At 42.0% G+C, this 27136-nt stretch overlaps 2 protein-coding genes across 2 annotated transcripts; one reads left to right on the plus strand and one right to left on the minus strand.

Moving 5' to 3' along the window:
• Positions 1-488: 488 nt before the first annotated feature.
• Positions 489-21941, minus strand: LOC120694680 (transformation/transcription domain-associated protein-like). Its single transcript, XM_039977874.1, has 36 exons — positions 21639-21941; positions 20126-20853; positions 19925-20053; positions 19750-19835; positions 19128-19236; positions 18580-18675; positions 18334-18396; positions 18193-18252; positions 17686-17754; positions 17188-17269; positions 17028-17080; positions 16861-16923; positions 15560-16789; positions 13625-14617; positions 13205-13540; positions 12805-13063; positions 11910-12132; positions 10929-11301; positions 10222-10371; positions 9903-10124; positions 9592-9813; positions 8856-9503; positions 8146-8409; positions 7685-8041; positions 7093-7496; positions 6592-7018; positions 5205-6506; positions 4865-5125; positions 4484-4774; positions 3944-4411; positions 3124-3555; positions 2666-2944; positions 2135-2537; positions 1868-2016; positions 1164-1361; positions 489-888 (listed from the first exon to the last, which is right to left on the minus strand). Exons 1-36 carry the CDS (start codon positions 21700-21702, stop codon positions 769-771), a joined length of 11613 nt encoding a protein of 3870 aa, XP_039833808.1. The 5' UTR covers positions 21703-21941; the 3' UTR covers positions 489-768.
• A 3493-nt stretch (positions 21942-25434) lies between these two features.
• LOC120696250 (protein DMP2-like) lies at positions 25435-26698 on the plus strand. The gene has a single exon (XM_039979373.1). The coding sequence runs from the start codon at positions 25804-25806 to the stop codon at positions 26446-26448; it is 645 nt and encodes a 214-aa protein (XP_039835307.1). The 5' UTR covers positions 25435-25803; the 3' UTR covers positions 26449-26698.
• Positions 26699-27136: the final 438 nt, after the last annotated feature.

Genomic DNA, 27136 nt, shown 5'->3' on the forward strand with positions numbered 1-27136 from the left:
AAAACTCACAGAAGCTCCGAATTAGGAGTAGCTCTTGGTCACAAAGAGCAGTAAGGTGGTAACATGCAGAAGTTCAGAAGAAATCCCTCTAGTTTGCGCTCGCACTTTAAGGACTTCTCAGTTCCAGTCAGTATCTTTCGGTCTCCCTGGCTACACTTTTGGACCCGGTACCGCACTGGCACTGCACTGTCGGTGTTGCTCCTACCATGTATAATCTGCACGTCACGTCACACCCCCGATTTGAGATACTTCAAGTCTATACGTAAGCTCCAGAAAACTAAATAAAGAATAGGCAAGTGAAAGGTGTTTGGTTAGATAGGCACCGACGCCGGAGGGACAGCGCACCGTCACGACCATGATGTTGGAACTGTCACACGACCGACGGGCAGTTGGTGCGCAACTCGCGAACACTTGCCTGCCTGCATCCCACTCGCAACTGCACAAAGCATGGTGAGTCACCACACCCATTTTTCAAGGGCACCGGAAGATAGCAGGTAACAGTTTTAGATTATATCTCTGATCACCTAATAAGGTCATGTTGGCAATAAGATATGTCAATACAGCAGTCAACACAGGGCTGGATGACACCCCAGCTTTATCTACACAAGACAAGGGGTTCCTAGTCTCTACCAGAGTTCCGGACAAGGCGATATGTACAGCACCTACAAGCATACTACCAGAGATACTACTATAAATCAGAATGAACTGAACATGCACCGGCTGGTGATCAGGCTACGATCATCAGGAAGGCAGGAAACTGGGCTGCCTTCAGAACCACGGGTGCCATGTCGGGTCCATCATGCACAAGTTCCTCGAGGATAATGCAGCTTCTACCAGATCTGTGACGCCTCTTTGGACTGACTGAGGAGGTTCAGTTGCATTCTCCTCCTGATATAACAATAGAATGGATCATCAGATGTGGGAGTACTAAAATAACAGTAAGGATCATTGTTTTTATGTTAAAAAAACATGTAGCATTGTATATGGATACAGCAAATGGCAATATCTACTGAGCCAAATGGAAAAGGTGGGGCTGAGAGGATATATGATATTAGAATTTCATCCAAATAACCCCATACAAAAAATAAAAGGAACATACATCTCATCCGGAAACACTAATTTCTGGAAAAAAAATACAAATTAATACAGAAGAAATAGCATACCTCGTCAGCAAGGTAATGTGGTGATATTGACTTGATGCGACCGATGACATGTTCAACGTTGTTTATAACCTTCTGTTGGAAATCCAATTGGTTGGCAGCTACAGGCACTGATGGAATGCCAAGTGGCCTTCTCCACGACCAAGATAACAGTTCATCACGGAAAAACATAGCTAAATGATTCCAAATGTGCTGGCTTTGCTGAAACACAAGAATACCATACTTTTCAGGCTAGGAAACTAGTGGGTGGGTTTTTTTTTTGGGGGGGGGGGGGGGGGTGGACATAGGCACAAAATCATATCCAACAAGAAATATGAAAGATCCATTACAACCATAATAGATAGGAATTGATTTCTTATATAATACTGAAATTGGAAATCCTTCTTATGTCATTGACCAGGTGAGTTCAAGCCCAAATGCGAGACAAGGAAAGCATTCAGTAACATACAAGGACTTCCCCCATGAAATAACATGACAAAGGATATTTATTCGCGCTCTTTTAGGATATTTATTCGCGCTCTTTTTTTATTCTCTGGAAAGCGCAGGAGAGCTGCGCATCATTATATTAAGAAGAAAGGGGTAAGAACCCCAGGTGATACAGTTTAGGGCCTGTACCAAATCTTATTCGCACTCTTCACCTATCTTAAACAAAAATTAACCATTTATTGCTGTTGAAATGTAAAAGCATGCTGAGTGTATATACTCACTTTAGGAGAAACCACAGACTGGGCAGCAGAACACATGGCAGACACAATGAGACCTTCGACACCAAAATTCGAGAAGAAAGCTTGCAAGTTACGTGTCAGCCTAAATGGAACAAGCTCGTTGAACTCGATCATTCCATTTGGATCATAAGCTACAAAGGAAAATGAATAATCAATACATTCTTTTTTTTTCACGAACGGCGCAGGAGGAATAATCAGAACATTCCATAAGCATTATATTAAGATATTGATAACTGAAATGATGGATACCTGGATGGAAGTCAGTCTGGAAAATTTTCCCAGTATTTTTAGCAAACAAAATTTTGTTGGGAGCCCTGCCACCAATCTGCAGCATATATGACATGAAGCAGGAGAGAGCCACTTGGATTGCAAACTGCTTCTTGAAGGTCCAGAGGTAGTTGCCAGTTGGTAGAATCTTGTGCATATATTGGGAGAAGATAGTATCGTTAACAATATTTTTAGTAATTTCATTGTATGCTTGCAAACGTAGCTCCACAACTGCTTCAGGAGAGAACTGCCCTGAAATGGCTTGATTAAGCTGCTCTTTGAAAATTGTAATAGGCGAGTCAGCTTCCCTATTATGCCGAGCACAGTTAATTTCATACACCTCAAGAAAAGTACTATACATTAAGTCATCCTCAACCATCCGAACCTAAAAAAGGGGGTAAAAAATGTGTCAAGAACATCATGTACACTGGTGACTAGTCCATGGTAGCTAAAAGTTCAGGATAATAAGTTATTACTGTAGTATTATACAAGAAAAGGGAAACGAGTATGCACCTGTGACCAAACAGGTATAATTATTGGGGTATGGATAGCTAGATGGCGCCGCCTAGATTCTTTGTGTTTGTCAAACATTTTATTTAGAACACGGAATAGCTGCAGCATCCTTTCATCACTCCGAGCATTTGGAGTCAGTGATGTCTGAACAATAAAATGGCGCTGTGAACCATCAGAACCAATTAGTGTCAACCTCCGAAAGCTACTACCATGCCTCCGGACAATCGGAATGTCAGGTCCAACTCTGTCCAACTTAATGGTGTGGTCAGGTGCGATTTCCTACAGCAGATAGAAAATATAAGACAATAGAAAGGCGACTGGTGTAATGACAGCGTATTTTCACAAGACCTTCAGCAAATGATAAAACTATGATACTATGAAATCAACTTAGCAGTGTAGTGCACTAATTGCAAGTGATATTTTTAACTTTGACAGATAAAAAGTGAAATGCAACAAACCTGATCCGTAAAGTACTGCCCTGGAAGTTCAATATCAACAACATGAAAATCCCTTAGTGTTTTACTTTCCTCCTCCAGTTTTAATACTGCAGGGAACCGATCCTCTACATTACTCTGAAGAATATTTTTCCAGTGCTTCAATCTCTCAGTAAGTTCAGCAAGGGTTGCGGGAAAAGTAGTAGCGCTCTCTGGGTCAAGGTCACGCTCAAAATCTTGCTTGTACTCCTTGACAAAATCAACATGCTTGTTAACAGCATCTTGTGAGAAGCAGGCTCTACATACACCAGAGAGCTCCTTCTTGAGAGATTGTGGAACCTCGCCAGTAGTTGCAGTTGGATACTTGTAGCAGCGATGAAGCAGAGCATTAACCACAGCAAGAAGCCTTTCCTCAGGTAGTGTAACAAATCGTGATCCAATTTCAGACAGTAAAAGCTGAACAAGCAATAGACAACATTAGATTACCAACCAAAATACGCATGACGAAATTTTTCGAGCATTGGACAGGTTAAAATTGGTCCTTTACAAAGTTCACAAGCTTCTGTAACCTTAAGTACATCTCTATCCTTTCTAAATGCTTCCTGGTTTTGCTTAACTAGCACAACTAAGACGGAGTAGCTTATGCCAATGCATCTCTTATCCACTCTGTTATATTTTTTAGACAGGCAAAAAAATCACAGCCATAAAAATTCAGCATTGCCAATAGACCCAACCACCATCCCATAAAGGAAAGCCAAAAAAGTTGCAGCTGGATAAAAAATTAATGCTTATCCTCATTGATGCGGTTACCAATAACATAAAAAAAAACTTCATTATTTCTTACCTCAAGCTCATTGGCTAGATTAGTGTGCTTGCTCCTAAGAGCTTCCATTATGTCCTTTGCAGCATCAAATGCACTAGCTGCAGAAGTTACCCAGCCAAGTCCAATATTGCGTCTTAACGCAACTTGCGAGCCCTCAGCACCTGCAGAACTTTGTTGCCCTTGATCATGGCTGTTATTTGTGCCACCTTCAGAAGATCTGTCTGGTTCTTGTCCTTGGACGTTACCACCATCATGAGATCCTGTAGCACCAACTGATTGGGAGGCTTGATGAACCTGGTTGTCAGATGTCAGGTTACCAACTGCATGATTAGATCCCCTTGCACTCCCGTCCGGTAAGTTATTGGCAGCATTGTTTGCCAACATAGCTTGCTGCATACGCTGCTGAGCCAACATGTTTCTTCCCATTTCGGTTTTAGTAGCAACGTCACGGCGCTCCATCAAGTATGTACGAAGCCAATAATACAGTGCCTGTAGCAGCATGTCTCAGTAACGTTGCAATTTTAAGTTCAAGAAATACAAACACAGTAACGTTGCTTTTACCTGCGGATAAACTTGAGCTATCTTTAGCAAAACCAATTTACAGTGCTGGGCTTCACTTCTCTGTAGTGATAACAATAACTGTGGTATCCATGAAAGCCAAACCCAATGAGGCAGCTGCTCAAGATATTTATCTAAAGCCCTTCCTACGGGTTCATTCGGTGTATCAAAGCTGAGAAGGTAGAGAATTCGAGCTAGATGGCTCCTTGAGTTCGAGACTCCATATTTGATGCCCTGGAAAAAACAACTAACTGCATACTCAAGCCAAACCTCTTCCTTTGTTTCTTTAAAAATCTGCAAAGAGAACAATAATCAGACTCAGAGTAAAAAAGTGTGGAAATTTGACGGGGTGTTATTGATGACAGAAAAGGACTGTAAGCATACCATATCACAGTAATTTCCCCAGCTAATCCATCCTTTGGGCAAATGCTTAAAAAGAGTTATTGCATTTGAATAAGACTGATTAGCAGTCTCGCAGTCATTCATTTTTAGAAGGAAGTCACCTCTGAGACGAAATATTTCTGCTTTGTTCTTCACAGGGAAAAATTCCAAATTGGTATTATTGATTAAGTTAAGACCGCTGACTAGTTCGCCTTTCATTTCTAAGTAGGCCTTAGCTTGTTCGCATATCTTCACAAATGCTTCCTGCAATCAGGGCAGATAGGGAACTAGTGAAATAAGAAGATACTGAAGTACTAGAAATGTGGTGATGTTAGAGACAGACCTGAACTTCCATGGTAGCATGACCATACATCTTGTCAAGTATAGTTACACAAACTTCAGGCAGACCTTGCTTGCGAGCTATGTGAGCGAGCTTATTCACATTCCAAGCCTTATCTCGGTACCCAAGATGGTGAAGTTGAGGATTTGTTTGGCCAAAGTCCTTGAATGCATCTATTACTGAATTGTACATCTCGTTCCTCCATTGGAGTAGATCATACCAAACCGTCATATTATCCCATTCATTGGGTGTACGAAGTCTCCAAGTTTCAAGAATATCCTTGAGGTCAGCAAATGAATTATTTGGGTTGGAATTCGCACCAGAGTTTGCTGAAGCTGGTTTGTTCCCATTTGCAATGTCAAGCAGTATTTTTGAGGATTCTTTCACTTCAACCAACTGTTGAAACTGCTGCAACAGAGGCATTCGAGACTGCACAGACATTTCAGGCAACTGCCACCACTGTTCTAGTGCAAGTTCAACACCTTTACTGACAAGGTTCTCTGCTTCACTAACACCAGTAGTGCTTTTGTCATGGAGAGTGAAAAAAGCTTGAATCAGACGTAATTTTGGCGTCTCTTCTACCTGAGCTTTGGAAATTACATTATCCTTCATATATGCCCAGTCAGGAACCTTCCATAGGCAGTCTAAAAGAATTTCATGATTCTCCATACCTTTGCCATAATCAGCTAAGACTTCCCACTGGCCTAATTGAGCTGCACAAGATAGCCACTGTTCTTCCCAGAGACACATTTCAGCTTTTGGGACGGTGTTATTGTATGTTCCCTGAGTAGCTTTAATCATAGCCTGGTAAAATAGATTTTGTGCCTGCTGCCAGTAACCATGCTGGACAAGTGAAAGCCCAGCTCTTGTTTCTGCAGTGATTGATCTTCTCTTCCATAATCCACACCTCATGTCCTCTTCATTAAGAAGTCTGTATAACTCAGCCAATGACTCAGAGCACTTGGCCTCATTCACATGCAGCATATGACTCTCAAGTAAGGCAATTGCAGTATACCATGCATTGCATGTTTTTCCAATATATTTGACAAGCTCGCTAGGCATGCGTGGTTGAGGATGGCTCAAATGAAGACCTTCAAGAAGTGCCTGGGCAACATTAGGTCTGCATCCCTGCTGCCTCTTGTGGTAATCTTTCGATAAAAGAGCAATTATTGGCTTAGCTAGAGCAACTTGCTCCTCTTTATGTAAGGTGACCCAGACAATTGGGAAAACAAGCACCCACAAATGATATGCAACATTGGCATCAGCAAATGCAAGTTCCTTCAATGGAGCCATGACATCTGCCACCTACAAGATTTGAGAACAAATACTCAGGCCTAATAAAAAAAAGTGCTACCCTAAGCACCACATAGTTCAGAGTACAAGTAATTACCACAAGCTTGCTCGCTTCGTTTAAGAACTGAGCATGCCTTGCTGCAAGAGAGTCAAATGATAGCGATGTGCCATCCATGCTTTCCTGGTCTGGAGCCTGCTGTGGCATAGTGATGCGATCTGGGACAGTCCCTGCTATCATAAGCGCTGGCACTCGAGCGGAATTTGCTGCAAGTGTAATTGGTCCATTTTCTACTAATATAGCCAAAATGAGATCAAGGCCTTGCTTCAACCAGAAAACATCACTCACTGCTTCCCAGTCCTGTGATAGTATTATAAACTGCAGTCTAGAGAATAATGTTTTTCCCACTGAGTCATGGTAAAGTTTGAAGAATCGCTTCCTCATTTCTGGATCTTTAGCTCTAAGTCCAAGCATATATTGTCTCTCAACCTTATGAAAAAACTCTTGCCTAAAAGCCAATGGATATCTGCAGGAAACAGAAATCATTAAAGAACGGATTACAAAAGACTAAAAACACTTACTTTGTAGTGATGACCTTACTTTGTTGAATCTCCGCAAAGCGAATAAAGAAGCTGCAAGTATTTTGCATCCCATTCTTCTTGAGCAGCAGGGGGGAAACTTTTCCTGTCAACTAATGACAACTTCTGAAGATAAGCAAGTATTTCCTTTGGGTTAAGTGAATTAACAGAACCAGTAGATGAAGCAAGCCTGCAATCATCCTCAATCCAAGATCTTATCATGTCTAGTATGCAAAGAAGAATGCTAGAATCAGTGCCTTTCTCTGAAAGAAGAGCTTGAAGTATTTGTCCCATAGATTTTCTGTGGTCAGAAGAGGACATCACCCTCTCACTTATGAGCTTTAAGACAGTCTTCACGTTAGATATAACAGTAGAATCTACAGTAGGACGTGAATTAACTGATGAATCCAGTTCAGGCCTCTGTCCCTGGAATTATTGCAAGAGTTCATTATTATTGACAGGGTAATAGAACATGGAGCTTAGATACAACCAATAGTACTAAGGTTAGCTGAAGGCATTGTAAAAAAAGTGGAATATAATAGAACTCTAGATTGTTGGCAACTAAACATGTTAAACCAACTAATAATTTTCAATACACTTAACAATCAGCATACCTGCCGTATATGGCTGCCAGCAGAAGATCCCATGTCACGAGCAAGTCGTTGCAGCACACGGAAAAGCAAACCGATGAACGGATCAATGAAATTCTTCTGTACTTCCGCCAGTGCATTGAGGACAAACAGTGAAAAGTTTATGATAGAGTTAGCATTGCTGAGCTCAAGTGATATCTGCGAAGTTGTAACAGCAGCAAGATTCTTCTGGATGAGATCTTGAACCCTTTGATGCAATAACTTTATATCTTGAGGCGTTGTGGCTGCTTCAAGAGGAAAAGCACTGAATACCATCTTGAGCAAGGAACAAAGTGATTTTCCAGCATCCAACATTTTGTTGTTGAAACAAGGTTCCAGTATCTAATCAAAATAACATAAAACAAATGCAAGCATGAGAAATGTGTCCTTATCAATGAAAACGTAAATTACAACAGTGAATTTGTAAAGAAAACAAGGAAACTTGCTTGAGAAATATGATTGATGTTATTCCGGATGAAGAGACGGGGTTGTTTCTCCAAGACTTTGTTCATAACATCAAGACCTTGTGCAAGGGCTGTTGCAGGATCCTTGGACTGAGGCGAGGGTGATAAATTCCCAAGCAATTTCTCAAGATAATTGAATTTAACATTGGCATTTGGCCAGACTTCCAGAGCTTGGGTCAGTAGATCAAGAGCATGCTTGTACATTGAGCTAGATTCCTTATCCTTAGGCTCAATCACAAGTGAAACCTGGTGTCCAAATGAAGAATTTTATGAATACATGCAACTACAATGCAAGAAACAAAACCAATAGTTATGCATAAAATATAGCTGCGCATGTGCTGATTATGGAATATTAATATAGTAGTAAGATGGTGCAAAGTAGTAGCTTCACACTATCACTAAGTGAGCAAAACTCAGAAGAGACCAATGGACCTTGCAACACACCTTAGTCCATATGCAAGATCGAATTAGTTCGAAATATCATATTTTTGTCTGTTTTAGTGAAAAAGGCATAGTTTTCTTGTATAATGAAATATGCAAAAATGTCTCAAGTGGAACTGTGCATATACCCCAAAAGCAGGTGCTCATCAGTAAGAAGCGACAAAAGATATCTGTCAGCTTGACACTTAAAAAGAAATCTACTGAAGCAGTTCAGCAAGTAGTTTTCAAGACAAAAAGGAAACGACAGTCACCCTTATAAGGAAGGTAATGATCATCTCCTCCATTGCTGCATTAGGTTTATACTCCTCGTCAGCTTGCCCTGAAGATCCAGGTGTCTCAATATTAGGTATAGATGCCCCACCCGGCGACATTACACAAAGAGGTTGCAAGCCTGGTTCAACTTTCACCCTCTTACTCAAATCATCAGCAAATGATGGAACATCTGAGCGTTTTGGGTCTCCACCAATAACAGAAGGATTAAGCATATCACCTATTTGATTCTGGCTCTCACTTTCCTGCACGACTTTCATCTCACTTTGTCTCTGCCTTTCCCATGTCACAACCAATCCAGCAAGTTCAATTGCAAGCCGTCTATTTTCCGCTGTAGTATTGTATGGTAATCCAAGGCGACTAAGGGAGTTGACCATCTGAGGAACAAAGTGGGCTCTGCAACTATAAAAAAGGTCTGCATGGCGAACAATAAGCTGGAATATGTGAATCATGTTTGGAATTGAATGTCCCTCCTCCACAAGGACTTTCTTGGTGTATCTGATCCATATCGGCATGCGGCTGTCTCCAGGAGGAAGTCTTCTCGGTAGGGCAGGCATAAGAATATCCAGAGCTTGCTTCACCAGTAGCTTATTTTCTGGTTGGCATGTCCGTAGCAGAGCAATGAAGACCTGGGGAAAAAATGATGTCACATTCATAGCCGGACATAAGAAAATGGTGAGAATATACAATTATTCTGAGAAATTTAAGTTAAATTACCTGTAAAATAATCTTTTCAGGAGCTACATAGGCCTCTAAGAAATGACAGACATTTACAAAGGCCCACTGTTTGCTGGAGTTATCTTCACGCTTGAGATGGTTCCAACCGAATTTTATGAGCTCCTTTCTATGGTGAAACAGATCATTCTGTAGATACTTCAAAAGCAATGTCGCAAGTTGAAGAAGTTCTATCCTCAATGGTTCATCATATTCAGCACTGACCTAGAGAAATGAAGAAACATTTCAATATGCATATGCTAAAAGTAAAGATAATTTGGCTGCCGCCAAGATTCATATAGCATTATAGCTACCTCTTCTGGAGGATCAAGAAGCTTCTCAACAATTATTTTAATTATCGAAGGATCAACAACTTCCCAACTCTGTCCATTTTGGAAAGAATGAGCTAGCATTGGAAGTATAAGAATCTGCATGGTAACTACTAAATGATCTTGCCCATATTGTTTTGACTGAAAAATGTTCAGAAAGTGGTTAAGGATAGTTTTCTTCAAACTTGGAGCGTATCCTTCAGCAACCTAAACAAAGATGTAAATATGATGAGAGAGAGAGAGAAGAGAGAGTCAATAAACACATACAAAATTCTCATGAGTTAAGAAAAAGGAATGAAAATACCTCTATGACATAAAATTCCTTAAGGAAGCTATAATCTATACGACTGCGGTACAAGAATATTGATAGCATATCGAAGAGTGCACCAACTTCAGTACGTTCGTGTCTTAAATAATTGAGGAAGCATTTTATAAGCCGCTTGCTTTCCATCACCTGCTCAAAAAGCAATATTATTAAAACTCAAAGGCACGAAAACATAAACAGATACAATGTGGAAGGAACCAATTGCAAATATTGGGTACGAAAGCGACATAAAATGTCAATATGTAGCATTTTTGTGTAAATGGGTGAAGGACGCATATTAAATATACACGAGCCAATTGCCAGAGTATTAACCATTTAATCTTTTGCATGTACTAGGGTATTAAGCTTTTGTGTTTACCAGGATTAAATTAAATAAGATACATAAGCCTTTGGATACATAAGGTACACATGCCTTTGGATGTACCACGATTTAATTCCATGATACAAACAAATTGTAGAGCATTTTATTTAACTTTCATATACCAGCTTCCCCCAATTTAAGACTAGTGAAATGCAAAAGTATCATTTTATGAAGCCTGTCAGTGTAAAGGAATATATCTTGAGAAACGTTGACAATTTTTGCAAATGGAAATAATAAATAAAGCACAGAACAGAAAACAAAAAGATTTGATAACGATTTATACACGAGAAATGCACAAATTAATATAGCAATTTCTGATGGCTACCTGGGATAAACTCAAATCCTGCTCGTTCTGCAAACGTGAAAGTCTTGCAGGTGATTTCCATGCAAGTAGCAATGTGTCAAAGGCAACCCGGTTGTTACGGAGCCACTCAGGCATCAATTTCACAAGGGCTGAGACAAGCTCCAATCCATTAAAATAACTATCAGTACCAGTAACCATGTTTGATGAAGATTGTCCAGTAAAACTATCAGACATAGCCCCAGCAAGGGCTTCATCCTTCACAGAAGATAATTGAGTATCAGCTGCTTCAATCTGAGTATAAAACTGTGAAAAGGCACTTGCAAGTATTTTTTGAGGTGACTTCGCTAGTTCATCCCTTAACTCTCCAGTATCCGAGCAGATTATGTACATGAACCTGAATTTTCAAGAAAGAATAAGACCAGAAATGGTAAATCCGTGTAATCAGTCTGCTAAGTCTAGGAAAAGGTAGTACATCTCACAGATGATAACTTCCTTAGAACCAAAGGTTATTCATAAATTTAAAATAAACTTGAAGTACATAAGAAAAATAAGGTGATGTTCTGCTTATAGTATGCAACCAAAGAATGAAAAGGACATACATAATAATAGAAATCAAATTGGCAATTTAAATTATTTACCAATCAGCTTCACAATACAAGTGGTCAAGCTGAAAGTCAAAAAGGAAAACGAGAAACAAGGATGATAGAAGAGAAAAGAAGCAGCAAGGTGCTTGTCAAAATAAATGACGATATCCAGTATAATCCACAAATACTTTGCAATTGGGTCAGCTATACCTTCGAACTTGTATGAAAGCAATGGTCAAGAAAAAACTAAAGCTTTTGGCAAAATTATGCCCACGTAAACATAATAATAATCAGCATGCGGTGCTAAATATTCCTTTGCGAAGTTGGAGGAACACAAGTGTTCACAGTTAATACGACAGCCGGCAGACAAAATATTTATGCAATGTCAAAAGAAAACTTAAATTTGCAAAGTTCTTACCTTCTGAAATACTTTGGATGGCTTAAGCGAGCAAGAAAATAATCAACAGCATCCGCAGCATAACGGTTCAAAAATTTTGCAAGTGGAGCACGGTATGGACTGTTGATTTCACTGTAAAATTGATCTTCCGGGAGTGCCTTTTCAAGATCAATTACCAAGGTAACAAGATCATCCAAGAATTTGCTTGCTGCTGGGGGGAGAAGGTGAAAAAGTTCGATCATAGCTGCCCAAGAAAAAGAAAAATCAGAGGAAACCAGAATAACTCCCAACTAGAGCACACAGGATACGGCTGGTTACAAGAAAAGGAAGTTAACATAAAGAGAAGCAACCATTTTTAATCCTGTTAAAGAGGTTGGCTTATTTTCATGTTTTTATATAAAGCAGACCAGAATCATATACTTCACAAGTCTAGTGTAATTCTACAACCACAACTGAGTAATACAATATATAGTTAGGGCAGCTCCAGTGTATGTTTTTTGAGGATGCTAGGAAGAAAGAGAACACAGTGAAGAGGGTGCAACACATTGGAGTGAATCTTGCATGGGGTGCTATCCCAGCACCGGGTGCCCAACTTTGCACCCGGTTCCTAGATTAAAAAAATATTTTGCTTCTTCATCTTTGTTTGTGCTGCTGCATCTCGGTGGGAACTGTGGGGAGAGAGAATACATTTTTCTATTGTCTTACCTGCTACCATGGATCCCATAGGAATTGCTTATATGTTGGAGCAAAATTTACCAAGCTAGCATCTTAGGTGTGGGTCCTATCTTAGCACGAAAATGCTATACACTGTGGATGCCCTTACTAGCTCTGGGGTGTTGTGCATTTATTTTGAGACTAAATGTCTAGAAGAAAGTAAACCTAGCAGAGCAGAAAAGAAAAGAAAAAAGATGCAGACCTGCCGCTATTTTTGGTTCATCTCCAGCCTTCCAAGATTTTTGAGTCTGGGCAAGCTTTTCTGGTTCTAGCCATTTTTTCAAGTGGTCCAATAGCTTTGCACCCAAGGTGACATTAAACCAGTTTGATAGTAGTTCAAGCAGGCGAGCCAATCCTTGTAGCAATGGCATATTAAGACTCTTTGTGTTTGCTAAGTTTACTAGGATGGGCCTTAGGCTGCTCTGTAGAAGATCCTTTGGCATCCTTTGCTGCTGAACCACCTATAGAAACGAAATTATAAATTAGGACATAGCAAAATCTGAATAGTGAGAAGAATGTATATATAACTGATGAGTGACTAAGTCAAAGGATAGTAAACACATTTTATGCCAATATAAGTGAGGTACAGCTAAAAAGACCACCTGACGAAGTCCCTCCTTGGCAACATTGACAATCTCTGTCGTCCTGCATGTTAGAGATTTGAAAAACATTGAAATAATCTTTGCTCGCAATTCGCTGTGATTTTGAGCCTTCAGATCTCCCCATGCCATTGCCGTACAAAGTAGTTCAATGCATGCAGTTCTTAGTTTGTTCCATGTCAGAATTATTTTTGCATTCATCATCCTAGTGACCCACATAGTTTCATCAGCCTCTGCAATTTGCAGAGCTTCTTGCAAAAAATTGACAAGCTCAGGAGATAACTTTAGAAGAGGTGGTCTGAGTGCAAGACAGAAGTTCAAAGCGGTAACAGTACCCACCTGTCACAAAAAGGAAGAAAAATCAATCTATTGATAATGCAGAGTTCAAATTTTAGTGATTCAGTACTAACAAATCTAAGGTACCTGTTGCTCAACATTCTTCGAGCGAAGAGGTCGTGAAATCAGTGGCTGAAGCAACGGTAAATAGAGAGGCTCAAGCAATTCTGAGACTTCACTACCAGTTCTGCTTGCAAGCAGCGATAAGCAGGCCTGCACATTCTTTCTCACGACCATTGAAGCATTTGGGTTAAATAACTCCTGTGCAAGAAACTCAACAACTCCCTGAAAACTTTGCCGCCTAGCTTCACTGTTTGCTTCATCTGCATTGTTTACTACCCGTAGAACTTGTGTTAGGACATGGTTTGTCTCCTCCTGCTCCTTGTTTGCATGCATTGGAAGCCTCTTAAGAACAAATAGAAGACCACGAACGACTTTAACCTGAAAGATGCATAGGGTATCCACAGAAACTTTACCAACCAATGCTCCGAGACCCATCACACCACCCATTTGAGCTTGCCATGTACTACTGTAGCAACAATGCAATAACCGAGGCAATAATTCCTCAAATACAGCAACCCGCACACTAGGGGGAGGCGAATATACTGGATTTAAAGACGGACTAGACACTAGCATAGGGGTGCTAGGACCTCCCCTTAGCATACCAGTGTGCTTCATACGTGCAAGAAAGATTAATGTCTCAGCAAAAGTATTCAAAGCAGATAGGGCAGCTTTTGCATGTTGACGATTTTCACTGGATAACACTTCAACCAAGGCATCCAAAAATATTAAGGGATCCAGCTCCCGGAGATTGGATGAAATGTTGCTTCTTGATCTAGATCCCATGTTGATGCTAGATGGGAGTGAAGAACCAATAGGCTGCACAAATCCAGATTGACCGGAGGATGGCGAATCAACATGGAAAAGCATAGCAAAATGCCGACATACATCGACAACATAGTCATCCTTTTCATCATGGAGACTGGTGTCAGAATTAGCTGCAATGATGGCTACAAGTAGAGTCTTGAAAACAGATTTCTCAGCCAATAGCTGTGTTTTTGTCTTCACACCTAAATCTCCCTATAAACCAAAGTAAAAAAGTGAAGTGTTGATAAAATAACTAAAACACAAGGACACAAGAAAGACACTGACTTCAATAATCTATTGAATTCATTTTGCCCAGACAAGAACAAGTAAAAACTAAGTAATATATAACAGTTTTTTTTTAAAAAAAAAGGCATCTAAATATTGCCAATCACGACACTAGTTTATATTGTTTACGGAGTAACAACAATCTAGCATTTTGATTAAAAAACAATCTAAAATTGCTACTGTCGCAATACATGCAGATAGATACATTCCAGACATCGCGTCAAGCCACCAACTTCAAAAAATCAGGTGTTAGTATTTGGTACTCGGTAATAACTAACAAAACATAGATCTAGTTGTAGCAGTACATCAGGCAACTACCATCAGCGCTACTATAATCAGATGAGTGGGAGTTGCTTTTGTGTTACATTAGTTTGGCAACAACAATTAGCCTAAAATGATAACCAGCCACAATTCACATTGTTGGCGCTTGGTTAATGGAATAATTTACTATGAAGGTTAAAGCCATGTGATGATATTGCTATCTACAGTGTGAATATCATAATTCATCTATATACATCAAACACTAAGTTAGAGTTTAGGCAGATAATCAAATGTCAAATGCCACAAGTAAATCGCGGCGCGCACAAGAAAACTACTACATCCTACAACCACAAACATCCATTGGGACATGGACAGAGTCTCCGACATGATTATAAAAGGTATACTATCTTAAATTGCAAAAATAGTTGTATACTATACATAATGAAAACTTCCAATCTTGTATCGCCAATCTAAATACAAAATTCAATATTGACAGTAAAGGTAAAAAAGTTTGACTTAGGACAAACTTAAATGGACTTGTATTTGTGATCAGAAATAGTACACTGTAAAGCAATGTTAAAATATTAATGTTTAATCACTTGTACCAACCTTCATATCTGAAGCATCATTGCGACGTCTTGAGGGGTCCACCGAAGAGATTAGCAATGTACCAAGAACACCAGGGCTCACACCCTCACCAGGTACATTCTCCCTCAGATTTAACAGAGAATCCAGACACACCCGAATGAACTGAAGAGCCTGTTTCCTGTAGTAAGCTTCCATACCACTGCCTTGCATAACTGCACCAACAGCTTGGTGTATGCATCTGTCTAGAGGTACTAAAAATGGTGTTGCAGGCTCAAAAGTCAGAACTAGGCGCAATCCATGTTCCGGATTTTCCTTGCATTCAAGTGCAAGAGGCTCCCTCAAAAATCGCCTATTTCGACCCCCCAGCTTACCCAACAGTTCCAAGGCCTTTGTGCCCCATGTGTAAGGAGGCGGCCTTAAGTGAGACCATAAAGCAAGAATGACTTCTGACATTAAATTTGCCATGCTAGGTTCCAAAAAGTCAGGGTTCAGACTATCAATCCAAAACTCAAGTGTGCGTAAAGCTAGGCTGACAAGGTCGTCGCTACCTTTTAGAGCAAGAACAAGAGGCTTCATAAGACGAGGTATGTGGGGTAACAAAGAACTCAAGCGAGCAGGTAAAATCAGGCAAAGCTCCAAAATCAAGTCCCGCATATCTTCACTTATCGGACCATCAAGCATGGAAAGCAACATATTGAGGCAGGGTTGCAGAGATGGTATAAGATCGCGCATCAATGAATCAAACTTAGCACTATTCAAAGCACGAAACATGTTACGAAGAAGGTGCATGTAACCAAGGGGTTTCTCAACTTCAGTGGCACTTTTCATGCAAACTTCCATTATCACTGGCACATGTGGCTGAAGTGTGCGTTCACAGCTTTCCGGAGCTTTTGCTGCAGCAATGAACAAGAACCGAAAAAGTTGCAAAACCAGTTTTGCTGCAGGTGAATCTGGCTGCTTCAGGGCTTCAAGCTTTGAGCTCACAAGGAAATTAATTAATACATCTGTGAAAGGCCGCAGAACCTTGGGAGCTTGCAAAAGTGTCGAAAATATGTGCAAGAGCTGGTTATTGGTTATCATGCAATCAAAGAGGTCAGGCATGCAAAAGGAAAACATATCCATTATATCGCGAGCTTCCATTATAGCCAACATCTGTGAAAAAGATTGCAGAATTTCCCTATCGTCGTCTTTCTCCTTAAAAAGAGCTAAACAGTGAACACCAGACTTCAGAACACCTGATGTCTTTCGCACCTAGAATAAACAAAAAGTTGATTAGCAACAGTTCGGTCAAACAAATAGGAAGAAAGTTTAGGATGGTAGACCTCGTCCTCCCGCAGTCCCCTGAAGGGTTGAACTGACAAATTAGAAGATTGTTGATTTTGTTGCTGTTCAACGTGACAGGAACGTAAGCTTTGAATGGTTAACTGAAGTCCAAGTATAATATCAGAATGGCCAAAAAGTATCCACACATTTGGTGTGTTTATAATACCTGGGGGCGTGGCCAGTGAGCATGGGTTATGCTCCATATTATTGTCTTCATTCCTGGTATGAATTCAATACAAAATAGTTATTTAAAATGTAGTCAATAATTTAATTAGATTGTGAAACATGCGGAACGGTGAGGAAACTTAACAACAATTAATACATACCCACAGCAAGAGTCTTTATCAGACTTTTATAATCATTAATTTCCTTAGTATACTCCAAAGGTGGTTGCAAATTTAGCACAGTCTGTAAATTTTGCCAAAAAGAAAAGGTCATTGAATCATCAGTAAAACAAAACAATCTCAATTTGTATCAGAATTAACCAACGATCTCACAAAATTTCCATTCATTCTATAAGTGGGATGCAACTAAGCACTACCCATAGTTGTTAACAGACAAAGCTTCTAAAATTGTGTCTATCCGCCCATGACAAAAAAAGAAAAGAAAAAAAATTGATAGGGTTTGTCTAATGTACAGAGGGCTTATATCTAAAACCTGATGTGACCCTTTTTTTTCGAGAAATTTGAGCTATGGACTGAAAAATAATTCAATCAAAATCAAGTGATATTTTGTGACCTTCTAAAGAAAGAGGGGTGCAGTCAGCCACAGCAATAAAAGAAAGGTATTGCTAAGCCCATGAAAGAAATTTTTACATGGCACACCTGTAATGGAACTTCAAGCTTCATTCTCAAATTCGGTTGTACCTTCCCTTCCTCGCCTTCTTCGAGCAACTGTAGAGTGTGAGGAGTAAGTTGACCGTATAGGCAATAAAACCTAAGGAGATAAGACTTACCTTTTTATATAGAAGTATAGAACATCTATTTGACAAACCCAGGGTTCAATCCAATCATGAGAGAAAAAGGGATTGTAAGGGATAGCATGCCATGGCATTGTGTAAGGAGTGGGGATGGGAGGTGAAGAACCTAAGGAGCACACGACAATAAGTGCCCCCTCATTGCAAAATTATCACATTGATGCTTATAATGAGCATGAAAGTTCCAACATAACAGTTTATTTCCTCTATTTACATGTTTTCAACCCTACCCCTTCAACCATTAATTTTTGACTTCAGATTCTGCAGTGTCACAACATCTACAACATGTGTCTACATGATTTTACTATCTAAAATAACCTGCTCAACAAAAGAATCAGAGATCATGCCTCTATACCTGAGGGATTGTTCGCTTCAATGTCCTGAACTTTCCAACAAATGCATCCAATATGCGCCCCTGATCATTTCAAGCTAATACGTACAGTTGATTACGAAATAGAGAAACTACTGACATAGCATTATGAAAAACACTTCTTACCAATAAAACACGTGCTTCATCCATGCTTTGCTGGTCAGCCCCTTTTTGATATATAGGCTCAACCTAAAGCAACACCAGGAAAAGCAGTGACTTCTACTGATTTCTGTAAAACTAAAGCCTAATTTTGCTGTTATACTTTAGGAATTTATACTCTAATAGAGCTTGGGAAAAGGAAATAAAATTCAAAATCATAAAAGTACCAAAATGTAAATCCTATTTTCACTATTGTCAGAATGGTAAGCATACCAGGTTCAGCATCAAGCGAGCAGATGTTGTATGAATTGTAAGGGTTAACGAAGAATCGTGCATATTTCGAGAGAATAGATAGATGATCCGTGACAACTGCAAAGAAGTGATAGTTTTATTACTTTAGCAGCAGCAGCATCAACATCAAAGCATGAATATAACAGAAAAAAAAAAGAAAATATATACTACTTTCAAGAGAAATTCATCCTCTAAGGGTCACTGGATTGTTAAGTGACTTGCAGGCCGGTATTACACCGTGTGCATGATTCATAGTAGCTCAATGCCAAAAAGAGATCTAACAATCCACCTGGATTAACTTATAAATTGATAAATGTCTAGTACACGTATTGACAATAATACTGTTTTGATGGTGTCTGCATTGAAGAAATCAAATGCTTTGTCAAAGTTAATGATGCATCTAGCCAATAAAAATTCTCATGGAGGAAACTAGTAGTGACACCTGCGCATACATACAAATTCAAGAAACAGAACATTGCCCCGAATCTGTTAGCAAGATAGATGAATCAAATATAAAAGGCAAGTTTAACCTGTGGAAGAGAAATATCTTCTCGAACATAATGAACCAATTCAGCAAGAAGCGTGTAGGCAAGAGGTCTTAAAGTTTCGATGCAAACTCGACCTGTGCCAATCAAAACCCTGACAACGCCAACAATGAGTTGTTAGTCAATATGACTACAAAGTACAAGTTTGGAGCTAAAACATGCAGAATAGTAAATCCTACAACATCTGTAAAGGGAAATAATACACAACTATCATAAGAAAACAATACGACATAGTGCATCACGCATAGATAGTCTTTCACTACTACTCAAAAAAAAAAGATAGTCTTTCACTAATTACAGTTCTACTACCTTCTGAAAACTAAAATTGATTAAGTTCAGATAGACACATATCATGGGAAGGATGTTTTTTATTAGGAAACAAGTTCATCTACACCCTTGAACTATCAACGGAGTGGTTTTAGTTAAAGAGATTAGCATAGTAAAGTGGTCCACAACTTACACGTCACAAAATACAAGCACAGTAGCAAGAATTCAAGATGTAGCTAACCCATAAATTTAAGCTGAATGAGATCTCAGAAATAGCTCAGTCCAAGAAAAAAAGAATTGCTGGATCAAAAAATTGCTGACAAAAGATTGGTTTCCGTACCTTTCATCAAGAAGTGTGTCAATCAAGGGGAACAGCCCTCGCTTGTACTCGGTGTTGAGAACTTGCTTCAGACCAACTAGTAGCTCCTGCAATTTGGTAGAGATGCAATTAGCATTTTTCAACGTAATGCACATATGGTCACATGAATTTGAGAAAGCCCAAGGTCAAATCTTGCCTTTCTGATGGAAACAGAATCTGGAGGGCATGTAACAAGCAAGTTCACAATGCTCTTGCATATGCTTTCCTCAAATGACTTTATGTATTCTGCATTGCTCTTCAGCAGGTACGTCAGGAATGACAAGGTCTGCAGCAGAAACAACAATCCATCAGGAATTCCACATAGAAGGTAACCAAAATCAACAGATGCAGAACCTACCTTGACCTGCGCACCCTTTAAATCATTAAAGGGTGTCTTAAGGTGTGGTGGCACCTTGTCTGGACCCTTGATAGCGATGGCCTTCACCATGAGGGGCAGCAACTGTGGGATATTTGTCTGCACAAGCTTCGCATACAACTGGAAGAGAAACATCACAACAAGTGGACTCTCCGTGACTATCTTGAATGACCGTGTACTCGGGTTGAGCTGACCACCACCAGGCACTTGCATCATGCCTGGGGCATCAGAAGTGGGGTCCAAATGCTGGATGGGCATGGAAGCAGCCATACTGGCACTGGTGTTGGGATTATCGAAGAAGTAGGTAACAGTGTCAGGAAAGTTACGGTATATGACAATAACGAAGTCAATAAATGGCTGCACCTCCGCCTCAACAGTTGGGCGGAAGTTACGGAGGAGGTCAAACACAATTCTGATGGCAAGGAGAGCATTATCCTCATTGTCCTGTGTCAGCACGCGGAGAGAAAGCTTGAGCAAATCCTGTACGAATGGTCGGAGCACCTCGCTGTGTGGAAGGCGGTTGAGGATCTCAATCACAACATTCCGTAGCTTGTGCTCAGCATTCTCCGTGGCCTGTGGCGTGGTATAATTGGTGAGAATGGCTGAGAAGGCTCTGAAGTAGCAGCGAAGAAAGTTGAGGTAGTCTGGGGTGTGCGTCATCTCCAGGCTGTCCCGGACTTCCATGGCAAGCTGCAGTCGAACTTGCACAGCTGCAGGGTATTAAAGCCAACGATCAGACCACTGAGCCAGACAAAATAATAACGGCTGGGCGCAAAGATTATGTTACTGTTTTGCAAGACGGAATAGACAAATTTTATCATTTATGCACAATTCACAGAACAAAGACCGGAGGTAAGGTAATCAACGCCCAGAAAAGAAGAAAAACAGACAAAAGGACAGAAAATATGCTCATTCCCAGGTAACATAAACAATAGGAGGGACACTCCAAATTCCAAAAGGTGCTCCGCTGCAGAACAGGGGCAGGAAGCTTAGCCTTCAAAAATGCAAAATTTGGGGGCAGGCTGTGTTTGGAATATAAAGTTGAAGGGTACAGACATTACAATGTACCCAACAGTAAACGTCTTTGAAAAGGTGAACAAAACTAGCGAGCTGGATGAGGAATTCAGTGCAAAAAGAAACCAAGGAGTTGCAGGCATTAAGAAAAAGACTACCGCCGCAAACACTTAGAAAAAAACAGTGGACGGAGACGCCTGGATGCACTCCAGTGGCGTGTGATTCAAACAGAAGTTAAATATGAGAAACAGCGGCTGCGGGCGACAGAGTGGCCCTCGTTGCAGAAAGGGAAATCAACGAAAAGCATCTAATTTTCTTCAAACAATAGAAAAAACCCATTCCCCAAGGGCTTAGCCCGAGAAGAAATCAGGGACCAGAACCACGTCGCGACCTCGACTGGGAATTCACCACCCAAGCGAAACCGGGGGTAAACGCAGTGGGAGTGAAGTGAGAGGGGAGAGGCGGGGTTCACGGGTCGTACGGAGGTCGGGCTCGAGGAGCCGCTGCGAGTGCTGCTCCATGTTGCCGCTGTTGATGGGCGCCATGGGGGGCGACCCGCCCGTCCGCGTCCGGACCCAACCCTACCGCGCCAGGGCTTAGGGTTTTGGAGATCGGCGCCGGGACCGGGAGAGCTCCGCGAGCTGGCGGGGGAGCGGGGGGTGAGGCGGCCGGTGGCGGTGGGAGGCGAGGGCTCGATTCCCCCTACGCGAGCGAATGGGCTCCCTCGTTTGGGGGGAGGGGGGAGGTGGTCTGTCTCGCGCTCGCGAGCGAGCCGAGGGTTTGGAGGGGGAGGGGGAGGGGGAGGGGGAGGGAGACGCGGGGCGGACCGAGGAGGACGAGGGCGATGGGCCTCGAGTTAAACGAGGACCCCAGAGGGAGCGCTCGGTCGCTTCAGGCTGTGTTTTGGTAGTGCACCACATTTTGTTGGTAATTGACAAATAATATTTAATAATAGACTAATTAGATTCAAAAAATATATATCGTGATAATCATTTAGACTGTGTAATTAGTTATTTTTTTAGCTTCATTTAATACCCTATGTATATGTCCAAAAATTCGATGTGACAGGTACTACAGAAAATTTTTTGGTAACTAACAGGGCAGTTCGAGGGGCGCGCGGCACGGCCGTGCTTTGGGTTGGGTTCGGATCGTTTCGGTTCGGTTCGTCCGTGACCGTGACTGCCTGGCACCCTATTCGTTTGGCTTGTCCAACCGGACCAGTGCTACAGTACCACCGCATATGGTCAGATTCTTGATATTTTGAACTCTACAATAACCTTTTGGTATAGTAACTAGCCGTTACAGTACCATCAATGCTACAGGACTCCTCCCTCGCATAAATCCACCCTAGCCAGCCGCTTCAGCCCAGCGAATAGGGTGTGGATCTGTGCCGGTGGCTGGCTTGGCTGGCTAGCTGTCGAAGAGTTAAACAGTGGGTTTGACAAATTTTGGCTTGACGGTACATTAATTCGTGCAGATTTGCTGTGGTACCCTTTCGATTTGCCATATTAATGTTGTGGATTTTCTCTTATTCTTCTCCTTTCTTTCTTTTTTTAATTAGTGCTGTCATTTCGATTTGCCATATTAATGCTGTTGATTTTTCTTATTCTTCTCTTTTCTTTTTTTAGAGAACTCGCCTAAACTTGTGTTTCATTAAGAGAAAGCAGAGTACAACAAATAACAACTAGCTAATGCTCCCGAGTAAAGGGGCAGCTGGCTAAAGGCGCACTTCTCAACAAATTACATTGTGATCATAGTGCGATCCGGTTTCCGACCTACAGCTACTAGCAAAATGGGTCAAATGAGTGAATCCTGCCTGAGCCCAAGCACAAGCCTCATCGGTTATGGCATAAATAGCTGACTATCCATTCTTGTTTTTATGTCAAAAGTTCTTCTTCTTTCTAGTTTTATGTAGCCTCTTTTTGCAAGGCTTGCTGATGTATCCCCTCTCTTTTATATTTTTATAAAATGCTGAACGGGTGATGGTTGAATATATGTATGCATAGGTAGAGAGTGAGATATTGAGTTTAATTGAGTAAAGCTATCAGACCACGATCCAAAATGTAACACCTGATTTTTTTTTCTTTCAGGACTTAGATGGTTCTTTATCAATACGATTGAATAAAGTTTTTTAGTTGGAAAACTGTTATGCAATCATTCATAGTCTGTCATTTAACAATCTGGTCTGCATCACATGAAGCTTTATTGGCAGCCTTTGGCTGCTGCTGCTTCTTCTTTGACGAACCCATGGCTACATATATGAGAATAAAGAGCACTCGTTAGGTGCTGATGGAAGGTAAGACGTATGCAAGTGAGGCACTCTTGCTATCTTGCATCCATCATATAGAAGATTGCGTAAGTGCAAAAAAATATAAATGATGTAGCAAGTTGCAAGTCCCCTATGTGCAATTAAGCAGTTGGACAGGAATGGATATCATATATCAGTACATGAAACTTGTAAGTGATGATAAAATAGGCTTTACTGCCATTTATGTCCCACATTTTTTTTCCCACTGATGCGTACTGTGTATCTCTAAAATAAGCTTTTGATTTTCCTAGAAATTCAGCTGGAGCCTGGAGGTTTTTGAGCCTAGCCTAGGCCTCAAATGTTGAGTCAAGGTACGTACCACTACGGTCATCAGCTTGACGACACCTGTTCTTTATAGCTAAAGATGCAAAGCTATGAGTCTATGACAGAGCAGTGGGCGGTGGCATGTTTCCTTATCCTTTTGTGAGTGGAGTGGCCTATTTTCCTTCCTTTTCGATTTCCATGAAAGATGAAACAGCCGGCAAATCAGAAGAGGATAGATTTTTTTTTCTTGAGGGGTATTAGAAGAGGATAGAAAACATGCGGCCGGGGAGGGGGGTGGGGTTTGCCACGGAAAAACCTCCGAATTCTGGCCCATGCTCGAGAGGGCGAAGCCTTGCGGCGAGCACAGCGAGAGAATTTTTTTTACCCACGAGCATAAATTTGTCCCAGCTGAGATTCGAACTTACGATCTCGTGGGAGCGACGCTACTAAGTTGGGCTAGTCAACTCGACCGCCCAACCTTTCGCTAGATGAGGATAGATAAACGTGGATGTCTGGGCCAAAGGCACAGCAGGCTCCAAACTCTCCCATGCATACAAGACCTTCTTCCTGGGTCTGGTCCGAGAACAGTAGGCTGGCCCACATCAGTCTTGCACGAGGTGGGCTTTGTCCTACCGCGGGATAAGAGACGCCGCCGCCGCCGCCGCGGGTAAACCGCACCCTCTTCAAGGTCAAGCTCCCCTTGTTGCATGCAACTTGCAGCGCTTCGGTCATCCCGGTTGCTTCAAAGCTTCATCCTCTCGCTACGGCAAGGCCGGTGGTAGCCACCCACCAGCTCTCCTCCACTCGGTCGGTCGAGTCTCCCGACGCGTCTGCCGCGTGCCGTGCCGTGCCGATATCCTCTCATGCTTCGTCGACTGGTCGTCCTGTCTCGTACTCTCGTTCGCCGGCTCGCACCGATCGAGACGTCGTGATGACACTGAAAGACAACGGCCTGGAGATCCGGCGAGGACATGGATCCTTCCTTGTTCCGAATCATTGGCGTTTCGGGTCACTCGACTGATCGATGGAGTTTTCTCAACTGAAGTTCCTCACAAGATTGCCTAACCTCTGCTATGTCACGCTGAAAAATACATTCCATAGACATGTGTAGAGCATCCGCTTGATTTAACAAGATATATAGACGCGTCTCTGACTGTACGAAGCGAGATCCTTGTCATCAGCAGCAGATCCTTGCATTGAGTAATGAGATTTCGGGCTCACCCTTTCTGGGAAAAAAAAAAATCAGCAGCAGCAGCAGAGATATGCGTGTGCCTGCCAATGGAGTCTGTTTTGAGCTGGTATACTAGCTGCTGGATTCAGGAAAAAACATAAAAAAACGCATCCTTTTGTTGAGAAAATCAGAAGCGAGGATGCATGATTCAGAAATCCCGGTTGGCCATTACAGGCACCTAACAATCCAATGTTTGTCAGATTAACTTCCAAACCACCGTCATTAGGATTTAGGACAATATAGTATCACAGGGTCAACTGGCACTTGAGTGGATATGCATGCAGCCACAATTAGCACACGACCATTTCTCTCGTCCATCCTCGCAAGAAACTCTCGGCCAATCCGGAGTAATAACCGAGAGTTCAAGTTGAACAGTGATGTACTACCAAAAGGCAAAAGCCAGTTTATATAGTCAGGTTCAGTCGAGAACACAAGCAAAGCACAACCCAGGCAACCATCGTTTGAGTGTAGGAAGAAACTATATATACACGCATCCACATCAAGATCGTTATAAATTTACTTGCTTATCGTGCGGATCAAATATTTTTCTTGAAATGTACTGTACTTTCTTTCACAGCATCCACATCAAGATACTAGCCATTCTCCCCCAAGCAACGACGACTTAATTTCATCGTTATCACATTACTGCTGCCAAATCAAGGTGCTGTTCTCCTCTCCCCCGAGCAATTCAACGACGACCTAATTTCATAGAGGTTTAGTTTTCATTTAAACCCAAGCTAATTGCCTATAAATACAACACGGCGGTGCAGTAAGCTGATACAAAGCAGCCTACTGTAGCCAGTAGAGTGTCGTGCGTAAGGAAGGATAGGATCGAGCAAGCGAATGGAAGAAGGCATCAAAGAAGAGGGTGGGCCTAGGAAAGCATCTGGAGCAGCCGCAGGCCAGGCCAGCAAGATGAGCAAGACCGTGGGGGCCATGGAGGACGCGACGTTCAAGAGCATCGGCGACGTGCTGAAGCTGCTGCCCACGGCGACGGTGGTCGTGTACCAGGTGCTCAACCCGATCGTGACCAACGCCGGCGCCTGCCACGTCGGGTACAAGATCGCCACGGGGATCCTCATCGGGCTTTGCGGCTTCTTCTGCGCCTTCTCTACCTTCACCGACAGCTACGTGGGCGCCGACGGCAAGGTCAAGTACGGCCTCGTGACGCCCCGGGGCCTCCTTCCCTTCGCCGACAGCGCCGGCGCCGCCGCCGCCGGGGGGACGGACTTCTCCAAGTACCGGCTGCGGTTCTCCGACTTCGTGCACGCGGCCTTCGCCGTGGCCGTGTTCGCGGCGGTGACGCTGCTCGCCGACGCCAACACGGTGGCGTGCTTCTACCCGTCGCTCAAGGAACAGCAGAAGAAGGTGGTCATGGCGCTCCCCGTCGTGGTCGGCGCCGTCTCCGGCGTCATCTTCATCGTGTTCCCTTCCAGGCGTCACGGCATCGGGTACCCGCCCGAGACGAGCGCGCCGGCGTCGCAGTAGGGTCGGTCGATCGACCTGCGAGCTCGATTGGTTTTGCGAGCATCTGTTTTGCATGATTGCATCATTGTAGAGCCATGCTCTGTTGCTTAATTTGTATTTGTACGTGCTCGTGTGGACATATGATTCGTGCATGTGATGTTTTTTTGCCACACACACCTACCTGGCTACCTGCATCTGTTCCGTCCCTCTATTTCTCCCAATGCAAACCCCAGAGGTCAAGATTGAAACATCTTCATTTTGTTTGCCTCGATTCAGTTTTCTACTGTTTTTATCCATTTCAGTGAGTTGGGTTCAATCCTTTTCGCGAGTTGGGTTCAATCCTAGCTCGCTTTTATTTACAGCACGCGTATTGTTTGTGTTCCTGCGGTGGTACCAGTGGGGTGTGTGGGTGTCCATTTTCCATATAATTCGAAGGGAAAATTGCTATTTTTTCATACCAAGATATAAAAAACGACCACATGAAAAATTCGGCATCATTACAGCCCAAAGTTTCTAAAACACCACATGGATTAGCTCAAACTTTTTTTTTAGCTGAGAATCCTTATATTTCCTTTTGGAACTTAAAAAAGAGTTATTGATCCTGTTGGCCCATTGGGCTTTGGTACTGCCAGACCCTGAGACCACCAGACCGAAACCAATCCGTCGGTCGGCCCAGGCCCAACTACGCGGCTGGCGGTTTTTTTATTTT

This window comes from Panicum virgatum, chromosome 2K, assembly GCF_016808335.1.
Source record: "Panicum virgatum strain AP13 chromosome 2K, P.virgatum_v5, whole genome shotgun sequence".
NCBI lineage: Eukaryota > Viridiplantae > Streptophyta > Magnoliopsida > Poales > Poaceae > Panicum > Panicum virgatum.